This window comes from Coturnix japonica, chromosome 5 (assembly GCF_054131305.1).
Source record: "Coturnix japonica strain WE chromosome 5, WE-NBRP24, whole genome shotgun sequence".
Taxonomy (NCBI): domain Eukaryota; kingdom Metazoa; phylum Chordata; class Aves; order Galliformes; family Phasianidae; genus Coturnix; species Coturnix japonica.
The window spans coordinates 35849877-35877854 of NC_140667.1; the positions used below are offsets into that span (position 1 = coordinate 35849877).

Sequence of the window (27978 nt, forward strand, 5' to 3'; positions counted from 1 at the left end):
TATGCTAAGTAAATACTAGGGTACACTGTCCAGTTCACCTACCTAAGGGATGAGCTGAGAAAAACAAACATACACATTTTCCATATTCTCATCAAAAGAGCATCTAGTGTACATGAACACATTGATATCATCTTCACAGTTTAATTGCTGTATTAACAGCTGCAATGATATCCTTACTTTGAGGAAGCTAAAAGTATGTGAACACAGTGACTGCTGTAAAGCCAAAGAAAATAAATATTAAATCATATATCTTGAAATTACTTCAAAACTAGAATCAGATTTTCACTTATGCTGAAGCATGCAGAACTTGCACACAGTACTATGGCTTTTAAGTTATGTATATAAAATGTGCAACATTCAAGAATTCATTGCTTATTTACACTGAGATGCTCTCACACAGCTGTTTCTTCCATTTTTTCCTTATATTTTCAAGTGTTTTCTTTTGATTCAGAAACTGTTTTCTTCCTGGTTGCAGTGCCTTTTTAAGGCACAGCATCAAGTAATAGAAGCAGACAGGAAATAAGCATTGCTGCTCTCCAGAGGATGATTAAGCAAGTCTGCGCAAGTTCCCTGAAGTTCCCACAAACAGGCTCTTATGTAAGAACATATGTTTTCAAAGACATTTTCTCTGAGCAGCGAAGAGACTTCATGGGAAAAGTATAAACTGGCTTCACGCTAAACAATGTAGAGCATGAAATAAATGAAAATCACTATGAATGAAGTAAATTACTAGATGCTTAAAATACTATTGCAGCAGATTCTTATTTACATTCTTCACAATTAACCTGTCTTCCAGACTTTTGCTTATGCAAAGAAAGCATCTTCGATGTTGGAACATTATCTGCAATGCTCTGAGAACAGTCCAGGTTTCAATGCAAGTAGTCCAGATAACTTCAGTACATTGCTTCTGTGCAGGCAGTAGTATTTCTCCTTCTCTCATTCATGTCAGAACAGAATTTAATTTAACTTCAGAAGACTTTTTATAAAACAGTACATTTAACTTGTGTAAAATCTTCCTAATATGTACCCCAATGGATTATCAGTACAGCTACTAGCAGGTTGAAGCCATTCACTGTTGCTTAGTTTTTTATTCTCTGAAAAATACACACACATTATAAGACACTAAAATTTTCTGTCTTTATTAATTTCAGACAAGGTCTGAGGTCTGAATAATTTTATTGCAAGTATTTTAAACCCATAGAAGAGATAATTTAGATTCAGGGGAGGAGAATACTTTTGACTAGTTAGCATTAATTGCAAGGATAAGATATGATATCCTTTGATTTTTGTGCCCATAGATAAAACAGATTTGGAATGCGAACACTGAAAAAGATAAGTTAACAAAAACAACATAGCATGCATGTTTAGTTTTCAAGAGATTTTCATTTCACTTCATTGCTCTTGTACCAAGATTCCATTTTGCAAATATAGGAAAAACAGACCAGCTAAAAATGCCAATGCTAACTGTGCTCTCACAAATCAGCCCTCCAGTTGTGCTCCAGAAGAACATCTTGCATGCTCTTAAAGTCTGCTAGCAGTAAGATTTCTATGAACCGTACCATGCATTTTATTTTCATGTTATATAGACAGAGGGTTAACATTCTGTGTATTAAAAATACTTCCCAGATATGTAAGATTGCACACAGACTATTCTGATGGTCCTAAAAACTGCTGTTGAATATTTAACATGAAAGGAACCTCTATTAATAAAAGATGAAGACTGGATGACATGGATCCTTGACTTCTAACTAGACTCTAATATTGCTACCATATACTGATTTTCAAAGATATTGTTTTTGTTTTAACTGTTGTTAAAGACATCGAGGAAGCATGTAACAAAGGGGTTTCCCATGCAAAGCAGAAGCAGAAACAAAAAATATGTGATGTATTGCAGTATCAGTGTGGTCCCCATTGAGTTCACTTTATCTTGTTTTTTTCAGTTTTCGATAAATATTCTTAGAATTTGTTGTTCCTGAATAGCTGATGGTTTGCTGTATTGGTGAATGCCTTGATTTTACTTGATTATGACTGAGTATAAACTACAGTCAAACCAGACGCAATGAAGATTGTCAGAGCAAGAGGTAATACTGGGGGAGGGCAAAAAGATTCTAGAATAATCCTGGAAAGAAAGATGGATAAGAAACATTTGAAGCTTTTTTTTAAACTCTTTAAATGATATTCATAGGTGTTGGGAGCCAAACAAATAACTTTTTATTTTTTCCCTTTTAAATCTAGAAGTCTCTTAGAGAAAGACATCTTGATTGTTTGTATGCAAATTTTCTGTGTTCCCTTAACATGCATCATCCCTATACAAAGTAATCACAAAGCAATCATAACAGGAATAATCTAAATTATTCCCTCATTGTATGAAACCAGACCTAAGAGTCATTATTCAGAAAAAGAATTAAGGGAGAAAACCCTACAACTTTCTCTGTCTTAAAACCTAGTGAGGCTATCCAGAAAAGAAAATCTGCACCTTCTAGGTTTCACAAGCCTCTGAAAACAGCAGATGGAAGCACTGTACCTTTCAGAAACATCAGGAAAATCCAGAAAAGCTGCCAAAGCATTCCTGCTCCTTGGTCAGGAACTATGGAGTTGCCAAAAGCTGGGGTCAGGCACAAAGAGCTGTCAGCTTATGCAAATGCTTTCCAGGCTATGAAAGCTATGATTCTCAAGCCAGATCACCTCCCTTGTTGACCCTACACAACTTGAAAAAAATACCATTTTTATTTAAAAAGTCATGGGTGGGAAGGCAGGCCCTAGTCCAGCTTCTAAAAACTGAACTAAAATCACTTTTATTTGCATTATAAAAAACAAAACAGGAGCGGGGGAGATGGGCTTAGGCCAAAGTCTGTTTGCAATTCCACTGAAGCTGACAGACATGCTTTGAACTAGGGAAATGCCTGCTCATGCATTAAAGGGCTCCCTAATGAACAGGGACATGAATGGGAGTCTTCCTACTGAGTTCATGTAAGGGCTGCATCAAACCAAGCTGTCAGATGATTCAGTGCCTGCTCTTCCTAAAATCTCAGTTCCTACAGTAAGTTATCAGAAACATGCACCCATAGCAGAATTCAGTTTTGGAGCCTTAAGTAAGTGTACAGGTTTTGCTTCAAATCCAGGAACTGGTTATTAACAGATCTTCACATGTATGTGGGCATTCCTTTAAGGGGTAGTTTAAGCCCTTTGAGTAGTGATTTTTTCTTACAAAAAAGATTAAAGAAAGACTAACGGTTAAAAACAAGCAAATATCAAGGAACTTCAGATGTCTTTGGCACTACCTGACAGCCAAAGGAAGATAATGAAATTTATGTTCTGAGTTTCTGTTGACTCATCTATGAAGCAGTAGAGAGACTCAAAGACTATGCATCTTCTGTTGTCTCACATATTTCTCTCTCATTTGAATTCTGACACACAACAAGTCAAAAACCAGCCACTCAGCAGCCAGGATATCCCCATATCTCCATATAATACAGCAAAGAAAATACCGTTCCCAAAGTCACTGTAATGCAAAATTACAGTTGACTGGCAGAAAAATAATTATCATTGAAACAAGGGACTTGTTCTTAAACTGAAGAAGATTAAGAATAGGACAACAGTCATGAAGCCTTAACCCTCAAATAAAAGTAGTCACTAACAGCCTGTATAGGTCACTCAAAAAATGGTTCCACAGCAGATGGAACTTCAGTACTTCGCTTTGCATAGTATGTGCATCCCAACAGCTACACTTTAATAGAACACATTTTCTTCTGAAATTTTCACTCAAAATTTCTGGTTCTTCACTTTTACAGCATTGTCAAAGTGCCTTCTCAAAAAATGCACACCAGAATAGGATGTACAGCATCTTGCTTTACTGCACATTTTAGTGATTCTATAGTAAGCAGCTTGTTTCAGGACATGCAACTAAAGAACAGAATCATTGCTGTCTGAACTATTAAAATGGATGCTACACTCAGCTCCTTTTGAACCTATTTTGCTATAGCTTTTCTCCCTGTTGCTGCAGGAATGGGTATTTATTCCAATTTCAGTCTCAGTCTCCTTTCCCTCTACTGTAGCGCTCACACACACTCTTGACACCCTCAAAGTCTGAAATGGCGGCCTTGAGGCTAAAACTATAAAACACACACTTAAAAATGCTGAATGCTATTGTACCTCCATCAAGTTCTCTGCCTCATTTGTGCAGTCTATTCAGTGTTAAGTAGGATGCTCAAATGCCTAATTCACAGACATAGTGAATATCTGTGGGATTCCCAAAAAGAGCCAAACCCCCAGGCAACCACCTGAATAGCAGCTTTGGGAAATGCCAAGCAGTGAGAGCCCTCCCTTCACTCTCAGATGCCCAAATTCCCAGCAGGTTTAAGCTCGTTTGGCCTGGTGTTTTCAACCTGCAGCATCATCCTTGAATTAGATGTATGAACATTTGTCCCTCCTTTGAAATAGCAATGATGGGGATTGTACCTGCAAAACTAACAGGTAAACAAATTAATAGCATTGTCTGTCTCTACCAAAAAGGACTTAACCTGACTTTATCAGCTCCTGGGAGACTGCCCTAAATGCTGTGCTAGAACAGAGTAACAGTAGAAGGTGAGTGCATTCATTCTCTCTGGTGCACTTTGCATAATTAAAGATCCTTGGGATCAAAGGCTACGTACTGGCCTAGTGGAAGAAGCACTCAGGTGGGCGGTAGGAAGTCAGGATTACAAGCCCAGCTTTGAGGAAATATTTAACACTTCAATTGAAGCCTCCTTCCCTGCTAGCAAGTTCCACAATCATGGTTGGTCTAACAAGCACACCATTCCTCTCAGCCCTTAAATCTTTCATGGAATAGTGCTCAATACAGGCAGCTTAGAGCATGTGCTGTTCCCTGCAGCCTGAAGTGGGAACCCTGCTCCTCCCATGCAGTGAGTAATACCAGCTTCTTGGTTGGCAAAGGAGCTGAACACAAGTCTCCTGCATCATGGCCAAGCAGTCTAACGCTGGAGAAGCAGTAAGAGTAGAAGCAGGACAAAGCTGGTGGGAACTATCCCTCTACCTTGTGATGGTTTATACAATGGTGATCCGACAATGCTGTTCTATACAGCTGCTGAATGCAGTCCTGCAGAGAAATAGAATGCCAACACTGTTGGTAACAGCACAGCTTGAACATAAGTAAGTCAACAAACTGGATGTTTATGCCTAGCAAATCAGATTTTGAAACCTGAGCTCCAAGGCAAACGAAAACTGAAAGAGCTTTTAATAATAAAAAGAAAAATCAGGCACCTAGTCTACAAAATTTAAGTCCTAAAGGACTGTAATCCTTGGTCTGCCTTGAGAACCTTGACATACAGTACTTCAGACAAAGTTTTCTGATTTAGTGGATTGGGATTTCTTTGGTTCACTTGGTTTTTTTTTTGATTGGTTGATTGTTTTTTGTTTGCTTCCCTCCACCCCCAGTATGTAATTTGTCACATCCAGGCAGGTAAGTGTTAAAAGCAATAGGAAATCAATAGAAGGTTAAACTATGCAATGTAATAAGAATGCTTAGCATACCCTGATGCTCCAGTTACCCCTCACACCCCTCCCCTTTTCAGGCATCTAATTGTTTGCTTTTCCTCCTACATACAATAATGAAGTGAACTACAATCAAAGTGTAATGACAAATGGTCCCAGGGTTTGCATTCTTTGGAATAAATTGGCATTTGTAAACCAAAAGATAGATGTAATCAACCACCCTCATACAAGAGAAGGATCTGGAAGGTTATGTTGGCAAAATCTTCAAACCACATTAAGCAGTAATTTGAAAGTATGTTTGAAAGAAAGAAAGCAATGCATCTAATACCAGTTTATTTGTGTAACAACAACTAAAAATTGAACTTGTTAGATGTATTTTGAAAGATGGAAACAATTAAAATATATTAGTGATCTAAACAGACGCAGTATTCTAAAAGAAAAGACTAACAGTTAAGAAAAGAGTAACAGTCAAGGTTATGTATATCCATTTATTTTTTCCTTCTTTTTTTCACTAATCCCCCACCTTCCATTCTGCTAATATCCAATACTTATGTTAGATGGAAATATTGCATTTCTGCTTACAACAGAAATTCACAAGAGGGAAGTCTACTGAAGTATATTTGCTTACGGAAACACTCTTACATAAGAAAATCCATACCAGCTGCAAAATGGCAATTGTTCCGGCTACAACATTAAACACCTTGACCCTTCTACTCAAATGACAGCACAGCTCCAAATACAGAATGGCCAGGCCACCACACATCACTGTAAACAGTAAATGCTTGTTTACACAGTGAAACAAAATGGACAGAGACTGCTGAGAGGACACAGTGCTCACATCTTCCTTCTTGCTAGCAACACTTATATGAGAAGGGATCAGGATACAGTAATGAGAGAAGGCTTAGCAAAGAGACATATACTAAGTTGCTATTTAAGATGCATGTTTTAAATGCAGCACTTCAGAATTCTGGACACTTCTTCAAAAGGGGAACAAGTGACTCCAAAGCCCTAGCACAAACTGTAAAAAAAAAAAATAATTTAGTCATCTTTAGAGACTTACTGCAGTCCATGGCTAACAGGCCGTTGCAAACACACACAAGCTGCAGAAAATGCTGGCATGTGTCCCCATAACATGATACTTCCACTAGTTTTTCTGCATGCTTTGATGAGCAGCAAAATTGTTAGCATTTGTAAGTATCATTACTAAAATAGATTAGCACGCAGTAAGAGGAGCAGTTCATGCCCACAACCAACCATCTCTAATCTTCTGAAAAATTAGCACTACACTTGTTATGGTTGATTTTAGTCTTGAGGATTTTATATGCAGCAAAAGCCTGGCTGCAGAGGAGGAAGATACAGAGCTAGGGATTTCCATGATTGATTTTGATCTCCTCATTTTACATGAGGCATGGTTCCAATCATTACTTTTAGTGGGAAGTTACTTTTAATTGCACAAGCTACATGAATGTTTTAAGCCATAATTCATCCTTTTTTCTTTTTTTTTTTTGTTTCTTTAATTTTTTATCTTTTATGTTTTTAGGTGGGTATAATCAGTATGTATCAGTCACTATTGTATTGTAGAAACTTGAGGAAAAATATTCACTAATCAAAATTTTCAAATAAGGTGTAGTCTTTCTGCAACTAATACATAAGAGTTTGAAATAGAAAACAAAAACAGAGAGGCACTTTAATAATAGTACACAGGAACAATATGGTGCTAAGTCTCCATGAAACAGCTTCAGCTTTCACTAGAAATATTTAATGGTAAAGCACTGAAGACAAAGAACAATGGTCTATTTTATGATAACTCTAAAAATCACCATAGATACAAGTGGACAGATTTCAAACACGCAACACTTGTATCATAATGTAGACTATATTATTTTTTTAGGCATAATGATACGCCTTGGTCTGGAGCCAGTTTTCAGGAAATTTCTGCTTCAGAGGAATAGAAATTACAGTAGTGAAATCGGAGTTGGACAGACAGTCAGGTCAAGAAGATATGAATGATGTCACCTTTAAAATACCAGTTTTTTAAGGAACAAATTGCAGATAGATTTCTCATGCTAAATACAATTAGAGCCACTGAAGAAAAAGACAGATTGGAGGCACAGAGCACAGATGTGTCATATATGGCCCCTCTTCCAATCCTGTTTCAAATTTTTTTTATGTGAAGGTTATTTAAACATCTTAAGCGTCAAAGGCTTCACTTGTAGGATATAAAGGTAAGTTTTGGCAGCAAAACAAATTCTGCCATGTACTTATAAAGGGCTTTGCTCTTAAAACTACCTTTATCTTTGTGACTTGCAAGCGTAATAAAGAAATAAAAATGTCTATGGTGCTGATATGAAATGAAAGTATAATGTAATGTACACGACTTCATATTGCCAAAAATACAGTTACTACTGAATTCTCCTAATAGCTGTGATCAGACATAGCTGTTTACCAACAGATGCACATTTTTGATGGCAGAGGTAGAATAAAAATGTACATTGAAACTATCCAACCAGAAAGTGGTTAATGAATTGGCGAAGAGACAAGGAGTAAAATTAGAGGATTAAAAATAAAAGCATCATGGAATAACAGAGACATCCATCATCAGCAAGGCTCTGTTAACAACAGATTCTAAAAGTATTTGCTTATGTAGTTAACCTCATGATATGAGAACAAGAGAGCTGAGACAGAAGTAATCAGTGGAGTTTAGCTCTTCAGACATCAGCATGCGAGATGCTGCACAGAATGAGGGTATCTGAGAGCTCCATGGGACTGGGCTGGGCACGGAGCCCACAGGTGCAGGACCACCAAGCTCAGCATCTGGCTGCTTTCCAGATGCTAAGCTAAAGTCCCAGATGTTCCCATACACTGCTTTGGTTCCACCTAAGAACACAAAATATCAGTCTTCTGAACACGGAATTGGGATCTTATTCAAGCCAATGAGTTTCTGCCCAGACATCTTTAACACCATAGAGACAATGTGGGTTTTTTGTTTTGTTGTTGCTTTGTTTTGTTTTTTGAAAAGTATCTTTGAGTTTCCAGGAGCTGTTATAAAACTTCCATAAATAATGAAAGTTTGGAAGTTCTGGATGGCGAGCAGCTATAATCCATAGCTCTTCCATGGTAAGTGGAACAAACAAAGCCAATGCTATGTGTGAAATAAAACTATTCTCAATTTAAAGATTTTTCAATTAAGTCTCTTATATTACACCTTTTCAGTTAAAACCATGCTTCTCTGCAACACTTACAGACTGATCTTTATCTGCCTGTTGTACCTTAATTTCATGATTTTTTTTTTTTAATTTTTTCCTATGAAAGATGAATTTAACTCCGTATAGAAAAACTTGCACATAGCAAAGCCATCTGCACTGCTTGCACTCATAAACTCTGCAACAACACAGCAGCCTTAGATTACACAGAGACAGAGCCATCAAGACTCCAAGCAAGACAGCGAAGAAGCACAACACTGCCATCTCCACCTTAAATGTTGAAGTACAAGTATGACACACAAAAAGATTACAGAATACTTTAAATAATATAAGTAAAGTACTCTAAAGATTTATGAGCAATTTAAGAAGAATATTTTCATGCATAAAAATACAGCTTAATGCACCAGCATAATGTAGTAGAAAGACATTAAAACCGATGGCTTTGGTGCAAGCAATCTGAAAATGTAAATACTCTCACGCTTCCAGCCTCAGCCCCTGCCCTCAAGTGACATGCATCAGCCAGGAAAAATACACTCCTGAAAGTGTTTCTATGCCTTGGCTTATCTGTCATTGTTCCAGACTGATGCCAGTGGTAGTGATGGGTTTCTCTAAAGATGGGTTTGCACTGGGAATCAGAAGAGCAGCAACTCAATCACCAGAGCTGCAACTGACTGTTTTTTCCATAAATACAGTCACACAAGCTATACACCAAGCAAAGTATGATACAAAGCCCAAAATTCACTTACCAGACTCTAACCTCAGTTCAGAATTAGTACATGTTCATCAGTGTACCATTACTACAAATAAGAGTTTCTTAAACTCTTTCCTAAAAAGCAGAATGACACCTTCTTTCCCTCTTAATCCTCACACAAAGCTGAATAAAGTCCTTTTTCCTTATGTGGATTATTTGAATACGCATTTTCCTTTAATGGTATTTGTTAAGGCTTTGGGTTACCTGAGAAGCAGGTCTGACAAGTGAATATATGGAAGGTGACAAACAGCTTCATCGTACCACAATGGAGCAAGTTAAATTGCTGATATCTGTTAAGCTTTAAGTGATGCTCAGAAGCTGAAGCATTCTTGGCACTCACCCACAGCCTATAAAACAAGTCAGCAATCTAAGGAGCCAGCTGCTACCCAAACTAGGCCCTACTTCTTCTCCCCCACTAGGGTATTCCTGACAGTTTCCCCAGATCAGGCAAATAAACTTACAGAAAGCGAACTCTACCAAAAACAATTAGATTTGTCACCCAAGCTCTTTGGATCAGTTCCTTAAAAGGTGAGCATCAATTCAAAGAGATTTCTAACACAGATAAATAGCACACCTCTCTTCTTTATAGGTCAGTGAGGAGCCTTGTAACAGAAGAGCTTAACTTAATGGTTAACTTAAATGTACCCAGAATTTGTGCTAACTTTAACCTAGGTATTAATAAAATCCACTGAGACAAAAGAAACAAATAAAAAAAACACCAAACTCAATGAAAGAAAGTATTCTCATTGTAGCTAGTACTTGGTTCATGAAAGAAACCGGGCTGACATGAGCATCATCCCTAACAGCAACATGGGAGCTGACTATAAAGACAAATAGCAAATGGAAAAAATTCAAAATACCCAACTTACATGCACTCTTTCTGGTACTGGATTTTTGCAAAGTGTTGGAATACAATAAGGAAAATTCAGCTGAAATGTGGGGCTAACCCAAGAAAGGATCTGCTTGAGACAAATTACCAGGAACTTTTGCATACAGAAGAAACATGAATAGTTTATTTCTTCCTTCCTACAGCTGATGCTCAGTAAATAGAGAACTTTCCCCATGTGACAGCCTCTGAAGATTGAGCTTATTGCAGGCAGGAAGAGAGTGAATAAATGTACTGCATTAGGTAGGAAAAAAGCTGAGGGCCTTCATTTATTTACCCAGTTTGTCTGTAGGTATGGAAAAAATATACATTTAAATTATACATGAGAAAAGAAATGTTAGGAGAGATTGCTAATGGCAAATATTTTCCCCATTAGAAGGTTTGATACCGTTAGCATTCTGGCAAGAATAAAGCATACTCTGCATACACTCGGAGCACGCTGCCATTTAGGTCCTGCTTGGCACAGGACATGCATTAGAAAAATAACTCAGACACCTGATGATCTACATAAAATGATCTGATATGGGGAAAAGACTTTTAGGAAAACTAGAGATGATGAGCAGAAGCTAAGCAACCCAAATGGAACTTTGACTGAATGCAAGAATCTCTGCCAATGTGTCAGACCATTGCCTACATCCGTCCTGCAACAGATGAAGGAAAAAGACAAATAAATGCAGGTTATACAACAGCAGAGGAGATGTATGCTTGAGCCTCCAGCTCAAAGCCATTGAAGGTGATCAACAGTGATGGGATGCAAATCTCAGTAGAAAACATGAGAAGTCAAACAGGTCCCAGATCTGACTGAAAGAAGAACTCAGTTGGCTGGAGAAGCTGCTAAGGCAAATATTGACATTCCTCTTATCTAAAACCTTCAAAGTGTAACCCAGGAAGTCAAGATGGAACAGCAGTGCTATCAGATAACTGAGAGTAAATAGGCTCAGACAGGGAAGGCTGCTTTTCTTCTAGCTCACTTATTAAAAACCTGTACTGCTTTACTGTACTAAGAGCCCCTGGGAACCCCTCTTCTCACCCAGCAAGACAACCACATGCAGACTAAATACAAATCAGAAAGAAAACAACTCCAGATATGCATCCTAGACCCTTTAATAAAAGGCAATAGAACCACTTCCAAAATATGCCAATATCACTGTGACTTTACAACTTGGAGCAAGCGAAATCAAACACTAAAAAGAATTATTTTCCTTCAAGTTTGTGAATAAGTTCGAATGATGTGGTAATCTGGTGCCACTGAGCAGTGGCAGCAAGTAGTAGACTAATGTGTGCCGTAGATGGCTATGCCAGTGGTAGATCAAAAGTGCTTTCCTCTTTCTCTGCAACAAAGGCAACTTCAATTTGTTGAGGAGCAAATGTGCTATTATATGAAGCCCTAGGGTGACCACTTCTACAAAAGAGATTTAAGGCACTTTTCTGTGAATCTCACAGCTATTTTCACTACACACAATGCACCTGACCCAGCAGTACCTCACAGTGGGTTGCACATTTTAGAAGCACAGTCAGAGCTGATTGGATCTTTCAAGCTCCCTGGGTATGAGCTATACAGCCTGTTTAAGAAACCATTTCTTTCACCACAGATGTATACTGGGACTATGATCTGTGAGAGAAATAGGATTAATTGACTACCATACAACTATTCCCCTGCAGGATACAATTTTTTAATTATTAAAAGACAGCAATTTTTTTAACATGCCCAACTACATATGTGAATATCAAAGTTTTCTGCAGGGTTCCCAACAAATAGTTTATTAGATTGTCTCAGATTTACAACTAGTATGTTTGGGTTTTTTTCACACCAATTAGCATCTGCAGTAGAGTTAGAACAAGTAATTTAGGTGAGATGGGAACTTGGTTTGAACACCTCTGTGCCTCTAACACTGAGGAATGCCAATTTCCCTGTAAGTGCACATGAAAAGTAAATGTGACAGGGTCCAGTGAGTAGGGCAGTTGTGTCTGAGGCTCTACTCAGCTTAAAAAAATTAACACCAACATGTCATTTCTCAGGAGATTCGACTCCCTACCCTGGCTGCTGCATATGCAGCTACCCTCCCATTGCATCTGCAGAAATGTGTAAAAACTGCAAGACATAAACAACCCCCCCAAAAAAGCAAGAATGAACCCAGTTCTGCAGACCAGTGAAAAAGACTTGGAAAACAGTGCTTTCTTGGTTCCTTCTGGGCTTCAAGATAATCCAAGGAAGGTCCCAGCTTCTTCCCTGTCCTCAGGCCTGTTCTGAATTGCTCTGTAAGCCGCAGGCACCCGGTTTTTGCTTAGGCAGAATGCAAGCAGTCTAAATTTTGCCCTTAGTCAAAACCATTTATATTACAAATCTGAATACTGAAAGGTTTACAAAACAATTAGCAAACATAAATGTAAAATATGTTCAGGTTTTACAAACAGTCCAATGATAATACAAAATGGAATAGAATTATTTATTCCGGTCTGAATTTAATTTCCTAACTATAGAGTTTGTAGCCAAAATAAAGACAAATAAAGCTATCCTTATTCCAGTTGAACTAAGTAAGGTTCCAGTCCTCTTTATGCCCTCCAAAAAAAAAGAGATTTATTAAACATGGCTGAGTGTCCTTCAGAATCTTCAGTACTTCTTGTAGAAAACAAGAAACAAGATAGAAGAAGAAGACCAATTTCAAACTGAGCTTGCAATAAATGAGAATCCATCTTTACTTGACTGCTGTTTTTCTCTGAAAGATGCTACCCTTGCTCAGTGCACAGAATGCACATGACTCAGTCCAAGCATCACAACAGCATGCTACCCTAAGATCCTTCTCCATTCTTAAAAACAGTTGGAAGATGCACAGGTAAGTACACAAAGGACTACAGACAAGAAGAAAAAATAAATAATCAAATCACAGTTCAGGCAATGCAAACCATCTCCCTCTCCTCCCTCCAGGATGATGACCATGCTTTTCTACAGGTTGCACAATATTTTAGCAGCATGCCAGTGAATGTGTCTGATGTACCTGCAAGTGCCCATTTTTCCCAAGACATAAAAAAAAAAAAAAAAAAGAAAAACCAAAAAAAAAACAAACCAACAAACCAAACCAAACCAAAAAACACATGATTCTTGCAAATCTCAGAATGCCACCTGAAGTCTTTAGTGAAACTACTCAAATACAATAAAAAAATGCAGGAATAACCCACAGTCAAATGCATACGCAAGTAACAGTATATTAAGTGAAAAAATAATAGGAATTTAAATAGAACAGCCATTACTTATTCGTTTTACACTGATACATAGAAAAGGGAAAAGATAGGAAAGGTGGGATCAAACTACACAAGCACAAGAGTTGCTGCCTGTTACTTCAGCATAATGCCAAGTGCTCACTATAGGGCTACAAGATTGAGCAAACGACTAGTCCATGTAAAGTGTCATGGCAAGTCTCTGGTGATCATTGTGTTCATAATGATTCTGAAGAACGTTTATGAATGTACATAATCTGTGTGTGAACAATATCTAACCAAGACACTGTGAAACTGAATTATCCATAAAATTAAAATAAAAAAAAATCATTATATGCTGCCCCTTTGCTTCATGCCAAGAAGTTTGGTAAGTGACGTTTTTAGTGGATATTTAAGGACTACTTGCTCCAATTTTATTGTCACTTCTTGCTTTTCAAAATTCTTCAGTCTCTTTGTATAAAATTTAATGTTAAATCAACTTCTCTTTCCCTATTTCTAGAAAGTATTTTTTCTGATTATCATGCCATTTATTCTTCAGCTGCCAGAAATATTTGAATTTCAGACAAGTACAATGTTATATAAGAAATTCTGCTAAAGAATAAAGTTCAAATATACAGTAAATTACACATTTTTCAGGTTTCCCAAAACAATTAACATAGCTTGAATTTTTATGCATATTGATATAGAAAAGGAGTTCCACTGATGTACTATCTTAAAAACGGGTTATATTTTCTTTTAGTTCATGTGTGAAATACCAGATGCCACCCTGGTTTTTATGCAAAACATCTAATACTCATTTAGAAGAATATTTGCTATTATTTTTCAGAGTTACAAGCTAAAGCCCAAATCTTTATTCAGGAAGAAAAAGAGAAACAAAATACTATTTGCTTACAGTAATTACATCACATGGGTACCCGCATTCCTTTGGTAGTCTTTAATTAAATCCATGTTACGCAGAACAGTTATTATCCATGCCTCACATACCTTTTTCTGTATGCATTAACCTAATAGCAATGTACTTTGGATCGACAAAGCAGAAGGAAATTTCATTTTTCAAGAGCTGGATGAGATCTCTTACTACCTCCAATATCCACTCTTTTAAGACGTAAGATCCTCCAGCTACTTCAAGAGATTTGTTTCTTCTGGGAAAGATTCTAAAGCAGTGGACCTGGATGAACTGATTGAAAAATATTGCAGCTTCTGCATGAATTTATCAAGGTCTGCCCAGCCCAAAGTGCATTTCCAGCTCAGTTGGCTACATCCATCTTCATAATCAATCCAAATGACAGAAAACCATAAAAAAAAAAAAAAAAAAGGTTGCCCCACAGAAGTGTTCATGTGAGACCTGGGAAAAGGGCATTTGCAGTTTAAGTGCCATGGACCTAATTGCTGCTTTAGTGTAATCATTGCATCAAGCTACAGATAGTACATTTTGGCAGAAAAGTAGCAATTAGGAAGAAAAACATTTAGCAGAAGCAAGATTAGTTGTACATCTATTAGTATAATACTTCAGTTAGTATTCCAAATGGCAGAATTCCAACAACTCAGTAACTTGTTTATCTAACCAAACGCATTAACTGCAAGTGTTGCCTATATAAACTTCAAAAGACTGAAGAAACTTATTTTTATCTGTCAATCAATAAATATATTTTAAGCAGACCAATTTTGATAATTATGACTTGATGAAATATTGAAGAGCTTTTCCAAAATGTTGTTCAGTGTCACATATGGAACCATCACAACCATCTACACCATGACGTCAGTTACAGATTGAGAAGAAACTATTACTTAGCCCTTCAAAGCCAGAATATCATAAAAATACTGACTACTGTTAGGTCCTATTATAATGTAATATTAGTTGAAGAATGCACACATTCTACTGTAGTCTTTAACAAGCGATGGGGGGAGGTATAAATGACATGGTAAATTTATATTTGAGTTCAATGAACTTTTTAAAAAGTCTGTTTCCCATTTAACTCTCAAACCAGAAACAATATTTTCATTTGTAAACATACTCTTTCATAATCAGGCATTTTGTGCTTTTGAGGGCCCCTCAAAATAAAACCTGCTGAATTTTAATAACTTATTTTTAAAATAAAGCAGTATCTTTTCAACATACATCATTTGATACTTTCTGCACTGCTCCATAGTCTAACATATAAGGAAAGATTTTAAGGAAAATTTAATGTAGTGTCCAAGTATAACTTTACTTTAAACATGAGGTCATCTAAACATCTGTCTGCAATATATCCCTAGGGATTTAAATCAAAAGTCTGTTAAACATGTACAATCATTTTGAAAATAAATAACAGAACAAATTTAGTCTTGATTATGATTATCATGCTTTTTAAAAGGAAACATTTATTCTAATAAGAAAAGTCTGAACTAATTTAAACTATATGGACATCAACCTAGAGGAGTTTCATACTCCAAATAAAACATTTTTTTTCCATTTAGTGTAGTCTCTAAAAATATTCATTGTTTAATATTTGCAGAAAGACAGCCCACGTGCTTTCTTTACCCCCCTTTAGAAGTATCTAATCAATAATGCTGTATTTCTTCTTGTATTAAGAATTATTATTTTGTGGAAAGGAGAAAACCTTGTTGACAAATCAGGAAAAAAAGAGGTTGATTTGCTTCATTTTTGTCATGTAGAATATCATCACATTTTATGCTAAGGAAGAATATGTCAGATGTAATGTATTGCATACTGATATGTATTTTCTTCATTACTCAAAACCAAACAAATAAAACCACAGGAGAGGCTTTTTTAAGTAAAGACCATCATACTCCTCACCTAGCATTCCAGTTTTGGTATTTATTTATTTATTACTAATATCTAATTACCAATTCTATTACAAATCTTAACTCCATTTCCGAGAAAATAAAGGAGCACTCATCCAAAAGACAAAATACTATCTCGGTATGTATGTTATTTTGGTTCCATAATCACAGAGCATGAAATGAGTGCAAGGAGCAGGACTACGAGGACTCTCAAAGCTCTCAAGTTCTTCCAGAAGTCTTTTCCTCTTCAAATTGCTTTAAGTTTGAATGGAAAACTGTTTTTGATGAGGAACTGTTCCAAATATGAACTAGTACAACAATCCGGGAAAAACAGATGTTACCTAAGGTATACTCACAGAAATATAAAAAGTGTGCCAGACACTGTGTTTAGAGTGTGCAGCACGAACAAGGCAACCATTCTTGTTCACACTGTTAGCAAGTCTGACAAAACTAGAGTGTAAATACATGTAAAAGATCATGCTGACACTTGTCAGCATTTATAGCAAGAAAGCCTTTTGAAAACCAAATTCTTCTAACAGCCTATAAGCAGTCTCATGCTTTGTTTTGTACTTGTCTCCACAAGGTTAAGCATGAATGTATGTCCTAGGCAAGGCAGCACTGCAAAGCAGCCTGGAGAGAACGCACACATAAGGCTGGTTTATCATCACCAACACCTAGCATTCATAACCTTATGACTCAGATCCTAAATTAATCTAAAAATCATGGGAACTGCCTTTAAATTATGTTTGTTTTTAAAACCGTTGCAATTTGCCATTCCAAGCTTTCATGCTGAAACAGTGACATACAGGATAAGAGCAAAGTTGAACAACCATAACTACACATTCAAACTACATATGCATCTTTAGTAAATCTTTACTAAGTATCTTTAACTAAATACTAAGAAACAAATATGGACAACAGAAAAATATATAAAACTCTGTCACAAGAACATTTGCAATCTAAGGGGAAGTGAAATATATCAAGCAGTGAATTTTTCCAAACTAAAGATACTAAGGCTCTCATTTTGCTTTTGGGACTGTGTCTGTTTGGAGACATCAGCGACACGTTACACTTCAGCACAACAAAAGCAGGAGAAATCTTGGGAAACAAGGATGACAAAATGAGAAATGATCCATTGACTAAAGGCTGAAAGATGACCCACAAACTATGCTTCCTGCCTAAACACAGCAGAATGAGAAGGGTCCAGAGGGAAGGAGGGTTGGGGAGGGGGAAAGCAAGTGTTAACAGTGTAGTTTAACGACTGAAAGGCAGATCTAAAGGCCAATTACTCCTGCGTTTCCTTTCCAACTGTATGGGTTGGACTTCTCAACAGCCCTGAGACTCATTGAGATATAACTACATTCTCCCATCAGGACACTGCAGCTATAGGTAGTTCAGCCTTAGGTAGTTTAACTGTCAGTGATGTTGTATTTAAAAGAAATGGTCCTCAGAGCACGACCTGCTGTAGAAAAATGGAAGGCACTTTTCCTGCAACTGTGTAGCTTTTGACTTCTGTTACAAAAGAAGCTGTTGACATGAACTACAGACCCTGATTACAGAAACTACTATTTTACCGTGACTGAAGTTTTAACTTTCTTGTAAAACTTACATGTGGTATATCTGCCTTACCACCACCTTTGGACCTTAATCAGTGATACAACATTCTGATTGTCGTCTTCTGTAGGTTTCTCTTTATAACTGAAAATCAAATTCGGTATCATTGGCTTTGCAGTGCACGTGAAATAAGTATTTACTGATGGTGAACTGTTTTATGGTGTTTAGTTTTACTTTCACAAATTCTAATACAAATTCCCATCTCCTAATCTTCTCACCTGCACCAATCTCAACATAAGTTTCTATTCAAGTTCTACCACACCATATGACATGTTTAGCATCTTATTGTAATACTACACTGCCACCTCGTGGGTAATAGAGCAAATGAGTTAAGATCGTTACTCCAGGTTTTGAGAGCCTGGATTTTTTGTGAGGTGGGTTTTGTGTTGTTTTTGAGATAAAACATATGGCATTAGAAACTAACAGTAGAAAATAGATAATCTTACTCAAAGCCCTGAGTATTATATGTACAAAACCTTAAGGATAAATGTTTGCCACACACCACACAGCTTAGCTGGCTACTTATTTTCCAGGATCCACTGAAGTCCCAAACTGCCCTGAACACTATGTTCCCTCTCTGAAATGAATAATAGTGAAAGCACAAGGATTGCATAGACTTCACAAGGATCGTTCATGATTTCTTTCCAGTAGTTTTTGAGAAAAACATCAAGGGGGATGGCTGTCTTTCATCTCTTACCTTCCTGACTATTCCTACAATAGAAACCTCTATGTTTCTAGGAGTACACTCGAGGAAATTTGGTATATATGATATTTCTACCTACAAAACCTTCTTTTTCATTTTCTCTTCACCTAAACTTCTATTTACCCTATTTCCAGAGAAGAAATTCCTGTCTGAAACACTAAGACCAGCATCTCATAGAAAACTACCATTTCTCAGACCAGCAGAGAAAATTGGCTTTACTGCTAAGAACAAGTTCATTCCCTTGGAATGCGTCAGCTTGCAAGATTTTTTTTTTTTTCCTGAAACTGGTTCTCTTTGACTGCTTCCTACTCTTCATTTGTTAATATTAACAGTTTCTGTTAATGTCCAAAATGCCAGCTTAGTAAAGGTGGTGAAAAACAACTAACACATACTTAGAAAATTTCAGCCTTAAGAGACTTCAGAAACAATATAGTTTGAGCATTTTAAAACCATACAGTTTCAAGTCAAGATATTTGTCTTTATAGTTAGCTAGTTGAAACTACCTCTGAGCATTAAGTGATTATTTTAGTGAAATGTGAATGGCAACAGTATGTCTCCAAAGCCAGAAAAAAGCAACAAGGGAAACACAGAATGGTAATCTGGTCATCCTAAATTAAGTTTCCAGGAAGGAAAAAAAAAAAAAAAAATCAGCAAAATAAAGCAACACGTTTGGTTGGGGGGGAAAAAAGTGGAGAATTAGCCAATTTCCCTGCTACTTGAAAGTGCTTCCTATTCTTCCATTATGTCCTCCTCCCCTTTTTATAGGCCAACAACCTCAGGTGTTTCACAGACTATGATGGCTGAAATACCTTGCTGTGATTTTTGCCTGCTTAATGCCTCTAGTGACAGGAGGACCAAACACTGCTTTCACTATTGCATCCAACACTCCTACTCTGATGATTGGTTTTCCTGTTATAGATCTGGTTCAAAGGAGTTGCTGCAATCCAGGATAATCAACTCTGCCTACTCTTGAAATAAAACACCTCTCAATCGAAAAGGTTTGGACTTTCAAAGGAGCTTAAGAGAATTAGACTCCCAAATCCTATTAGATTTCAATGCTGCTGGAAACCTAACTCTTTCCAAAAAAATCAAAGCCCAGAAGTCTAGACAGGCAGAAATCCTGCTGTTTCATGAAGATATGGAGAATGAGGGGGGAAAAAAAGACCAGCTACGGTAAATACTTTTATTAAAAACAAACAAACAAAAACCCACAGACACAGCTCATTTTGACTTTCCCATATTCATTAGGCAATAATAGAAAGCCAACAGTTCACCATCATTTATTAAACAGAATTAGTAAACTTAAAAAACATGGAAATATAGTAGGAAATTATTTAAAGATGAGTTAAATACTACAGATTTAAAAGACATAATATCTTGTATTTATCACCTAATACATATAGTAAATAAATCTTTCAACATTTTAACTTCAAAATTAATGATAATCATGTTTATTTAAAGGTATACGAGAGCAAGAGAAATCAACATAAAATCTCTGTTGTGTTTATTTTGTATTTACATTACATAATCTACCTAGGTATCACACAACGTAACTGGCAGTATTCAGTTCCTTTCTCTATGGAATGAAAACTCTGTTGATTTTGCATGCAGCACTATTTATTGCTTTAATTTCTGCCTCTTCTACATTGGCAGATAAGACAATGATTTTCTGATCCTTATGAAACAGAAAAATAAATTATACTTCCCATTACTTTAACTCTGCATGTACAGGGCTGCTGAAATAACCTTTTTGCCTTCCTAAATATAAAACAATTCTGCAGTTACAAATTCAAATGTTCTTCCTTTCACAATGATTTTTACAGTTTAAAGGGTTTGTTTTCTGTTTATTTTTCCTGTAAGTTCCATGCATGCTTAGTATGCTAATTACCCACTGGATAAAAGGGGTACACCATCAATTCACTATACTGGAAGGGGCAAAACTTACTAATAAGGTGCCTCAATCGCATTTCTATCAAATTCCTGTTCCTCTCTATACACCAAGGCAAGCAAACAAAATCAAATTATTCTCTATTATAGTTGGTCAATTCAGGAATCCAAAAGGTGAAAGCAAACTGAAAATCAGCATACATCAAGACTAAGCAAGAATTCATATTTAAGATCTGAGTTCACCCTCAGAGCTTTCAGCCTAACATGAAGTCAAACTCTTGTTAGAGAGCTCCACAGAAGCAGATGCACCCTGCCATAGACATGATGAAGGTGTGATATCCTGTCACGCCTCAGTGATACAGTTCAGTGGTATTAGAGAACTGATTGAGTTTATCTTTATCTCAGAAGTGTCTCAAACGCACAACAGTATGCTAAAGTCTTTTCTTTTACAACACTGAATGCTTGCATTTTTCCTTACTTTGGATGGTAGTATCTTCCATTCTATCAGTTTTGCAGACTAGGAGTCAAGCTTGATTTCTTTTCCCCCTTCCTCTCTCTTTATCAAGTAAACGAACAAGTCCTGTCACCTTCCATAAAGCTCCAAAAATTCCTTTCTTCCTGTTCTGACAGCTTAGACTTATCTCTAATCATTTTCCACTTGACCTAGCAGAATCACATCTTATCAGATCCTTTTGCATTGGACATGCAGATACCAACTAACTTCTCATTTTACTTATGCAGACATTCATTACAGCCACTCTGCTGTTCAATTTGTTCTCTGGCTTACCTTGCTATTTTCCTACCACTGTTTTGACAAAGACATCAAACTAGTGCAACTTTCTTCTACACTACTTTTGCTTAACTGTATGAGACAAGATGATTGAACCTTCTTAAAATCTATGCATCCATTCACATTTTTATTTTTCTTTCCTGTTTCCTACTAAATACCATTCTGTGGTACAGGTAGCATAAGCACACTATGGTATTTGTGGTATTTGCACACTAGTAAATATGACACAGGGCCTACGGAAAAGCCCTTGTCTTTCTGCAGAGGCAGCCAAAAGCAATGTGGGTTGTCAAAAAGTGATACTGGAAAACTGAATTCAGGAAACCAAGTCCCCTGAACAGGTGAAATACTGAGTACACTCTCAGCAACTCATGTCCCTCATCCTTTCCTTCCTGCTTTCATCTTCTCTCTGTTGGATATCCACACTTGTCTGAAATTAAACCATTCGACTGAATGAAAAGCAATGGCCTTCCTCTTCTATCTTCTCTATAGATCACCAAGAATTTCACTGAGTTTCTAAGCATGTGTCATGTTCATTTTCAAGTTTAATCCATTTCCCTTCAATACCTGAAAAGTCCTCTGTCATGATGCTGCTGTTATTAAGATCTAAGGAACAGTTCTTGTTTACTTCAAACCCAGTTAGTAGAGATCTCTGCACAGATTCAAGGTCAGTGATGGAGGTAAAGAACACGCCTGACAAGAGACTACGTGAATTGTTGCGATCACTTTAGCAGTATTCTCCTGGATTAAATGCAGTAAGCTTTCCTTATTATAATTTTAAAAGTGTTAGGTGGCTGTTACTTGTCTACTTGAAAGAAGTCTCTCACCTTAACATTTATGCCTCTTTTTAAGCACTGTTTTTAGTCCATCTGTTCCCTACACCAGCCTCACACACACTTCTGTTTTCCAATTGCATTCCTTCCCTGGGTCCCTCCCTTCAGCTCTGTGACAATTTTCTTTCCAGTGTTTTAGCCAAACTGTACTTCTGCAAACAAGAGCAATTTCTTTAAAGAAACCAGGCTGACTTCAGAGTATGGAAAGATGCTGACTTCAGTCAGTCTGAATCACTTACATACAGACCCTCAGCTACGGGCAGAAAAATAATTAATCTTGCAGAATATCAGCTGCCAAAACATCTTGGTATCTCATCAGGTTTAAAGAGCCTTCTACAGTCTGGCACTGATTATTTCCTTCTTCTCTCATGGGGGAAGAGGGCTGGGTACCAAGCAGAGACTAAAAACACTTTAGGATTTTGAAAGCTGCAAAAGAGCTGTGTGAATCCAGCAGATGGGAAAGGCCAGGACAGCACAGCCCTTTTTTGTAGTGACATCTCTTGGCTGAAGCTGAGGGCTGAACAAGAAGGACTGCAGTCGGGCACAATGAGAAAGCACAGCACCACCAAAATTATACATAAAACACAGCTTTCCTCTCTCCACGGTAACATCACATGACAAACAGCATAGTGACCCTGAAAGTGATACTAAAAACCAATTAAAAACACAACACATAGCTGAGATGCCAACAGGATTTACAAACACACACTGAAACAGCAGAATGTGGTGTCAGCACTCCCACACCTAACATAAATATTTTAAAGTGATTTTTACGTAGGGGAAGCAGACTAAATGAACGACCCAGCAATGCTTTTGTTATTACACAGAGCCATGTGGGCGGCTTTTGACGTTTGCAGTTCTAAGTAATGCAACCTAACTACAGCTTTCCTACAAACCGAGGGGGACCTTTCCTAGAAGCCACCGCGGGACGCGAGGGCTGAGCGGTTGAACGGCTGCCTTATCGCCAGGGGGGCTGCGGCGTGTGCTGAGGGCGATACACTGCAGATGCCCTCCCCCGGGGGGGGGCAGCACGCTTCTAGAAGTTACCGCAGCGATCCGGCAGCGCTGCCCAAAGCAGCGAGACCCTCGAGACCCCCCGCACCGCCCGAGGGGCCACCCGCCCTTCCCTCTCCCTCCGGGGGTGGAGCCGCCGCCGCGCGGAGCTGCTCCCCAACGCCACTCCTTCGCTGTAGGAGCGCGGCGGAGTGGTTCGGGGCGGCGGAACGGGCACTTTCCCTGCCTTGTGTCCGCGCGAGGGGAGCGTGCACTTACCCGCCGAGCCGCCGGCGGCGATCTGGTGAGAGGCCTCCTGCAGAAAGCCGCCGGGATGCCGAGCCATGCTGACCGCACCGAGGAGATCGGCTGCCGGAGAGTGGCTGCCGAGCCGGGGCTGGGGCTGGGGCTGGGGCCGCGCGGGGCGGGAGGGGGGCAGAGCCGTCTCGCTGGAGCCGGGGGGAGGCGGGAGCCGCGGTTATCTGCGGGGGGGCCGCGGCACGGCCCGGGTAGAACCGTGCCCTGCCCTCTGTCCACCGGCCCCTGACGGCTGCAGTGCGGGGCACGCGCTGGCTGCTGAAATCGGGCTCCGAGCCGCTGCCGGCCTCGAGCCCGGCAGCCCTTTGCACTGCTGGGAGAACGCGCTAGCAGAGGGGCTGCCACCTCCGCCGCCTCGGCCCATTCACTACTTTGGGGGTTTTGTGCCGCACAGCACGCGCTTCCTGCAGTCCTGGTCCCCACCGGGGATGAGACCCAGCAAATTCCACCAGTTCCTCAGTGCTCTGTTTCCACAAAGCGTCGGTGGTGCCATTTGGCTCACTCACCATCTTCCTGAAAGCACACTGTGCTGTGAAAACCTTTGGACTATGGCTGTCTCTCTGCAGTGTTCAAAGGACACAGGGATTTGGGGTGGACATTGCATGCATCATGCAAACCTGCAGGCCCATGTTGGTAAACTAAATCCCTGGCTCTGACAGTCCCCAGTGTTACTCCTGCCAAGGCCAACCTCTGCTTTTCAGAAGATGCCAGGGCACAACACAGGGGGTGGTACTGGCCAAACACGCTTCCCTAGAGACTGTGTGGGCAGGGCTACTCAGCTGAAGGGAAGGGCAGGTCATGTCACCTGTGTGGATGTGGAGCACCCAAGGACATTTAATCTTGTGGCTAGGCAGTGAGCATAGGTACCCATGTCAACATGTCTGTTGTTCCTATCTTTTTGCTGACTCTGAGTAATACTGTGGTTTCTCTTCGTCTTCTCCATTTTTTCCTCTAATACTGTTAATAAGCCAACAGATGGCTTGTCCATTCAGTAAGGAACCTGTGTAGACACAGAAACCCATAGCGTTCTACAGTGAGGCACAATCTGAGAAGGGTGGATTCTTCAACAGCCTACCAATGGGTTTCATGCATAAGGTTTTGAAACTGCAGTACTTTCATCCCCTTCATTCATCTTTCTGAGAATCATTTGCCAAACCTTTCCAAATGTTTTCTTGTTTTGAGAAGCAATTGCAGGTGCCTTAGGATTTGGAAGTAAAAACATAAATATAACTTAATAAAAATACCTTTGGAAATTCCTTCTTGAAGTCTGCTCCTCAAGTAGTGTTCTGTTGTCAGTTTGTGGAGTGCCTGTGAGTGTGTTGTGATAGTTTAGCAACAAATGTTGCTAAGTGACTGGATGTTCCGAGGTTAAAATGAAATGTAGCCTTTGACAATTTAAAACAAGAGGAAGTTTTTATTGTTTCTGTAAAACACAAAAACATACCAAATATATGCAAAAGAGTTAATAAAACAATAAAATTGAGGTATAATAGAAAATTTGCATGCATCAGCAAACAAACAGTTACTTGAATTCTTTGCTGTATGTAACAGCGGAGTGGAAATTGCTGTGGGAATGCAGAATAACTTTCTAAAATTAAAGAACTTTTAATGTGTTGACATTTAAGTAATTAAAATCTCAACTTCAATGTTTCATTAACATTAGTATCCGTTCCCTTGTTTTTGTGCTTTGAGACTGCTGCTCAGTTAAATACAGCAGGATCACTTGTTCTCCAGCGATTGGTATCAACAAAAAGCAGATGCTGAAACATTCACTTATTGCAGGGATGTAGGTCTCACTATGCAATGCTCCTTTAATGCAAATAGCAGATCTGGTATTAAGCTAGATTCGCTGGAGTTAGTGGTCAAGAAAATTTGGAGTTGATCAGATGAAGAACCTATTTGGTTAGAGATGTTGTCTGCAAAAGGTGTCACTGCAATAAAAATGCTTACATAAAAACCTGCTTGTATTTAAAACACAAATCTATTGACGCCAGCACCATTAAATTCTCTTACTAAAATTCTTTCACGTATTGCACTTCTCCCTCCCTATTCTCCCTCAATAGGCAGCGTTCCCATTATGCAGGTTTCCCAAAGCACTTTCAGTTTTAATCCCATTTCCACATGGACTCTTCTCAAACCCATGCATGCATGCTGTGCTTCTTTCTCCATAGACGCGGAATACCGCTCCTCGCCAGCCTGGGCAGCACTCCAGGGCTAACCCCTCCAAAAGAAAACAGCTTTTTCCCGTGCGTGGGAGGACAGGCCGGCTAGACGCCAGCTGTGTCCGCACACCCCCTGCAGACCTCGGCCCTGCGCCGCCTCTCCCTCCCGCACGGCGGCGCCTCGGCAGCCGTCCTGCATCGCCCGGCCCGAGTCGCGAGCCACCCCCGCAGCTGTGCCGTGCCGTGCCGTGCCGTGCCGTGCCGCTGGGCTCCGCCCTCGGACCGTGGCCCCGCCGCCAGCCCTTGCACGTTGCGCGTTCGCGGTGGTGGCGAGTTTGGCTCTCCTCCTCCTGCGGCCGCAGCTCCGGGGCTTTGTTGTGAAGGCTGCACGCCGGCAGTGTGCCCGCGGGGGAGGAGCGCGCAGGTAACGGGGCTGGCGGGGCGCTTCCTTCGGCTGCTCCGCGCCGCTCGGGTTCCAGCTCGGCCCCTCTCCCGCGGCGGGGCCCCGTGCGCTGCCCGCAGCTTCCCCGCCCCCTCGGCCCTCCCCGCCTCCCTCCGGGCCTGCTCCGTCGCCGGGCAGCGGCTGTGCGAGCCAAGGGCGCCCGGTGTTGGAGTAAGCGCTTGTCGTTGTTCCCCTTACGGCTGGGAAAGTGGGAAGCGAGTTGGCCGCGCGGGGGTACGCGGCTCGGAGTGCGAAATGGTGTCAGCTCGGTGGGAGAGGGCACCGTGGGCAGCTGCTCCTCTGGGGGGAAGAAATCACGGGGGGAGCTCAGGGTGTAGCCCGCCCGCGCAAAGCGGGGAGGTCAGAGCTGAGTGTTGAGAGTCAACCAAGAATAGGCTGCGGGCAGCACTCAGAGTTGTAATGCATTGAATCGAGAGGGAAAATAAATCAAAAACAAAAACCCCAGACACTAAGAAATGCCAAAGTAAAGTTTATGCTTCTGTTTTGAAAATTCATCACTTAAGAAAACATCTTTAAGGCGTTCTCATCCGTTTTGTACTTCAAGTAAGTTTTATACGAACCTGTTTCCTTGATGGTGGTGTAAAGGTGTTTCGTTTGAAGCAAGGAACAATATTTCTTGAATGTGAGCAGTTTGCAGGATTGCTTCTGTCTGTCCTTGAGGACGTTTCACTTTGGCATTGCTCACCCTGGGATCGACCGTTTTTCTTTTCTTTGTTCATTTTAACACGTGCTGTCGCTGACTTAAATATTTTGTAAACTGTTAGGGAAAGTTAAAAGGAAGTGTAAATTGTTAAGATAAACATGCTGTGTGAAGTGGCTGGCCGGTCTGTTCTTAGTTTTGTTTTGTTTGCATAACAAAAGGTAGCCATGCACAATGAGGCCCTCCAGCCATTAGGCAGAGGTGTGAAGCTGAACCGTGCACACGGGCAGTTCCGCGAGCGTGGTGGCACGAAGCAGCTCTTCTGCTCATCACCGATTTCATTCTCTTGTAAGTGATACATTTGCCTTACCTGTCCAGCTGAGGATAAGTGACTGCAGCTCTTTACGTGCCTGAGTCAAGAACATACAGGAGCAGAGCACCCATCTGAACTCCTGCCCTTTTCTTACTTGTCTTGTCTAGTTTGTTATAAATTTAAAAAAAAAAAACCAAACAAACAAAACAAACGGTTTGAGGGGTAGTAAGCCTCAAACCAAGCTAGCAGATCTTGTGGTCAAGAAGGTGATATAGTCTCTTCTACTTAATGAACAGCTCCTTATTGTGTACATTTCTGTCTACCATTCTTATAATTGTTAAAGTTTTTCATGCAGCAACACCGTATTTGTTTTTATAGCCCATTTCTCATTCCCGTCACAGTTTGCAATGAGAACAACACTTTCTGCCACTATAGTGGATAGAAAATGAAACTTCAAAAAATATTCATCTGCAGTTTTCAGAACTGACTAGACCTCTTGATGGTGGCATTTAACATAGATTTTTATGTGTCTGGTAAAGACAGGTTGCATGTATGTTTCTGTGGATTACAGAGTAGGGAAGGGATTGAATGGTGGAGTCCCCAAGTGGACATTCAACTTAACGTCATAAGAAGATCTAGCATCTGGTTTCCTCTTTTGCGTCTGCCATGTAACACAGCAGTAACACGATTTTAACAAGTCAAAAAATAAAAACAAGTCAGCCTGTAGGCAGGCAGATATGCTGCTTTTGTTGTTGTTTTGTTTAGGCAATTCTTAAAAAGAAAGTGTTCCTGTGTGTATGGGAATCCATTCAGAGTGAGAGTGCAGCTGACAATATTGGTATGTGTCAGCCTGTTGGGAAGTCCTGTAACAAAAAGGAGTCTTGTAAAGATATTAAAGAAGGAGCATTGGTACTCATAGGGCACAGTTTTTAAGG

General features: G+C 39.5%; 2 protein-coding genes across 37 annotated transcripts in view; one reads left to right on the plus strand and one right to left on the minus strand.

The window, feature by feature from the left end:
• Window positions 1-23528, minus strand: part of SLC25A21 (solute carrier family 25 member 21) — a 213140-nt gene extending 189612 nt beyond the window's left edge. For all 8 annotated transcript variants that reach the window (XM_015865037.3, XM_015865036.3, XM_085550479.1 and 5 more), the window contains exon 1: window positions 23427-23528. In XM_015865037.3, the coding sequence (XP_015720523.1) occupies window positions 23427-23493 (67 nt within the window). In that variant the 5' untranslated portion in view covers window positions 23494-23528. The remainder of the gene's footprint in view (window positions 1-23426) is intronic.
• A 2365-nt stretch (window positions 23529-25893) lies between these two features.
• The window catches only part of MIPOL1 (mirror-image polydactyly 1), a 167772-nt gene continuing 165687 nt past the window's right edge, over window positions 25894-27978 (plus strand). For 17 of the 29 annotated variants that reach the window (XM_015865033.2, XM_015865030.2, XM_085550466.1 and 14 more), the window contains exon 1: window positions 25894-26051. The gene's annotated coding sequence lies outside the window, so the exon portion shown is untranslated. Of the gene's footprint in view, window positions 26634-26951; window positions 27079-27978 lie in introns of all 29 variants that reach the window. The other 12 variants (XM_085550450.1, XM_085550446.1, XM_085550443.1 and 9 more) reach the window with 7 other exon arrangements.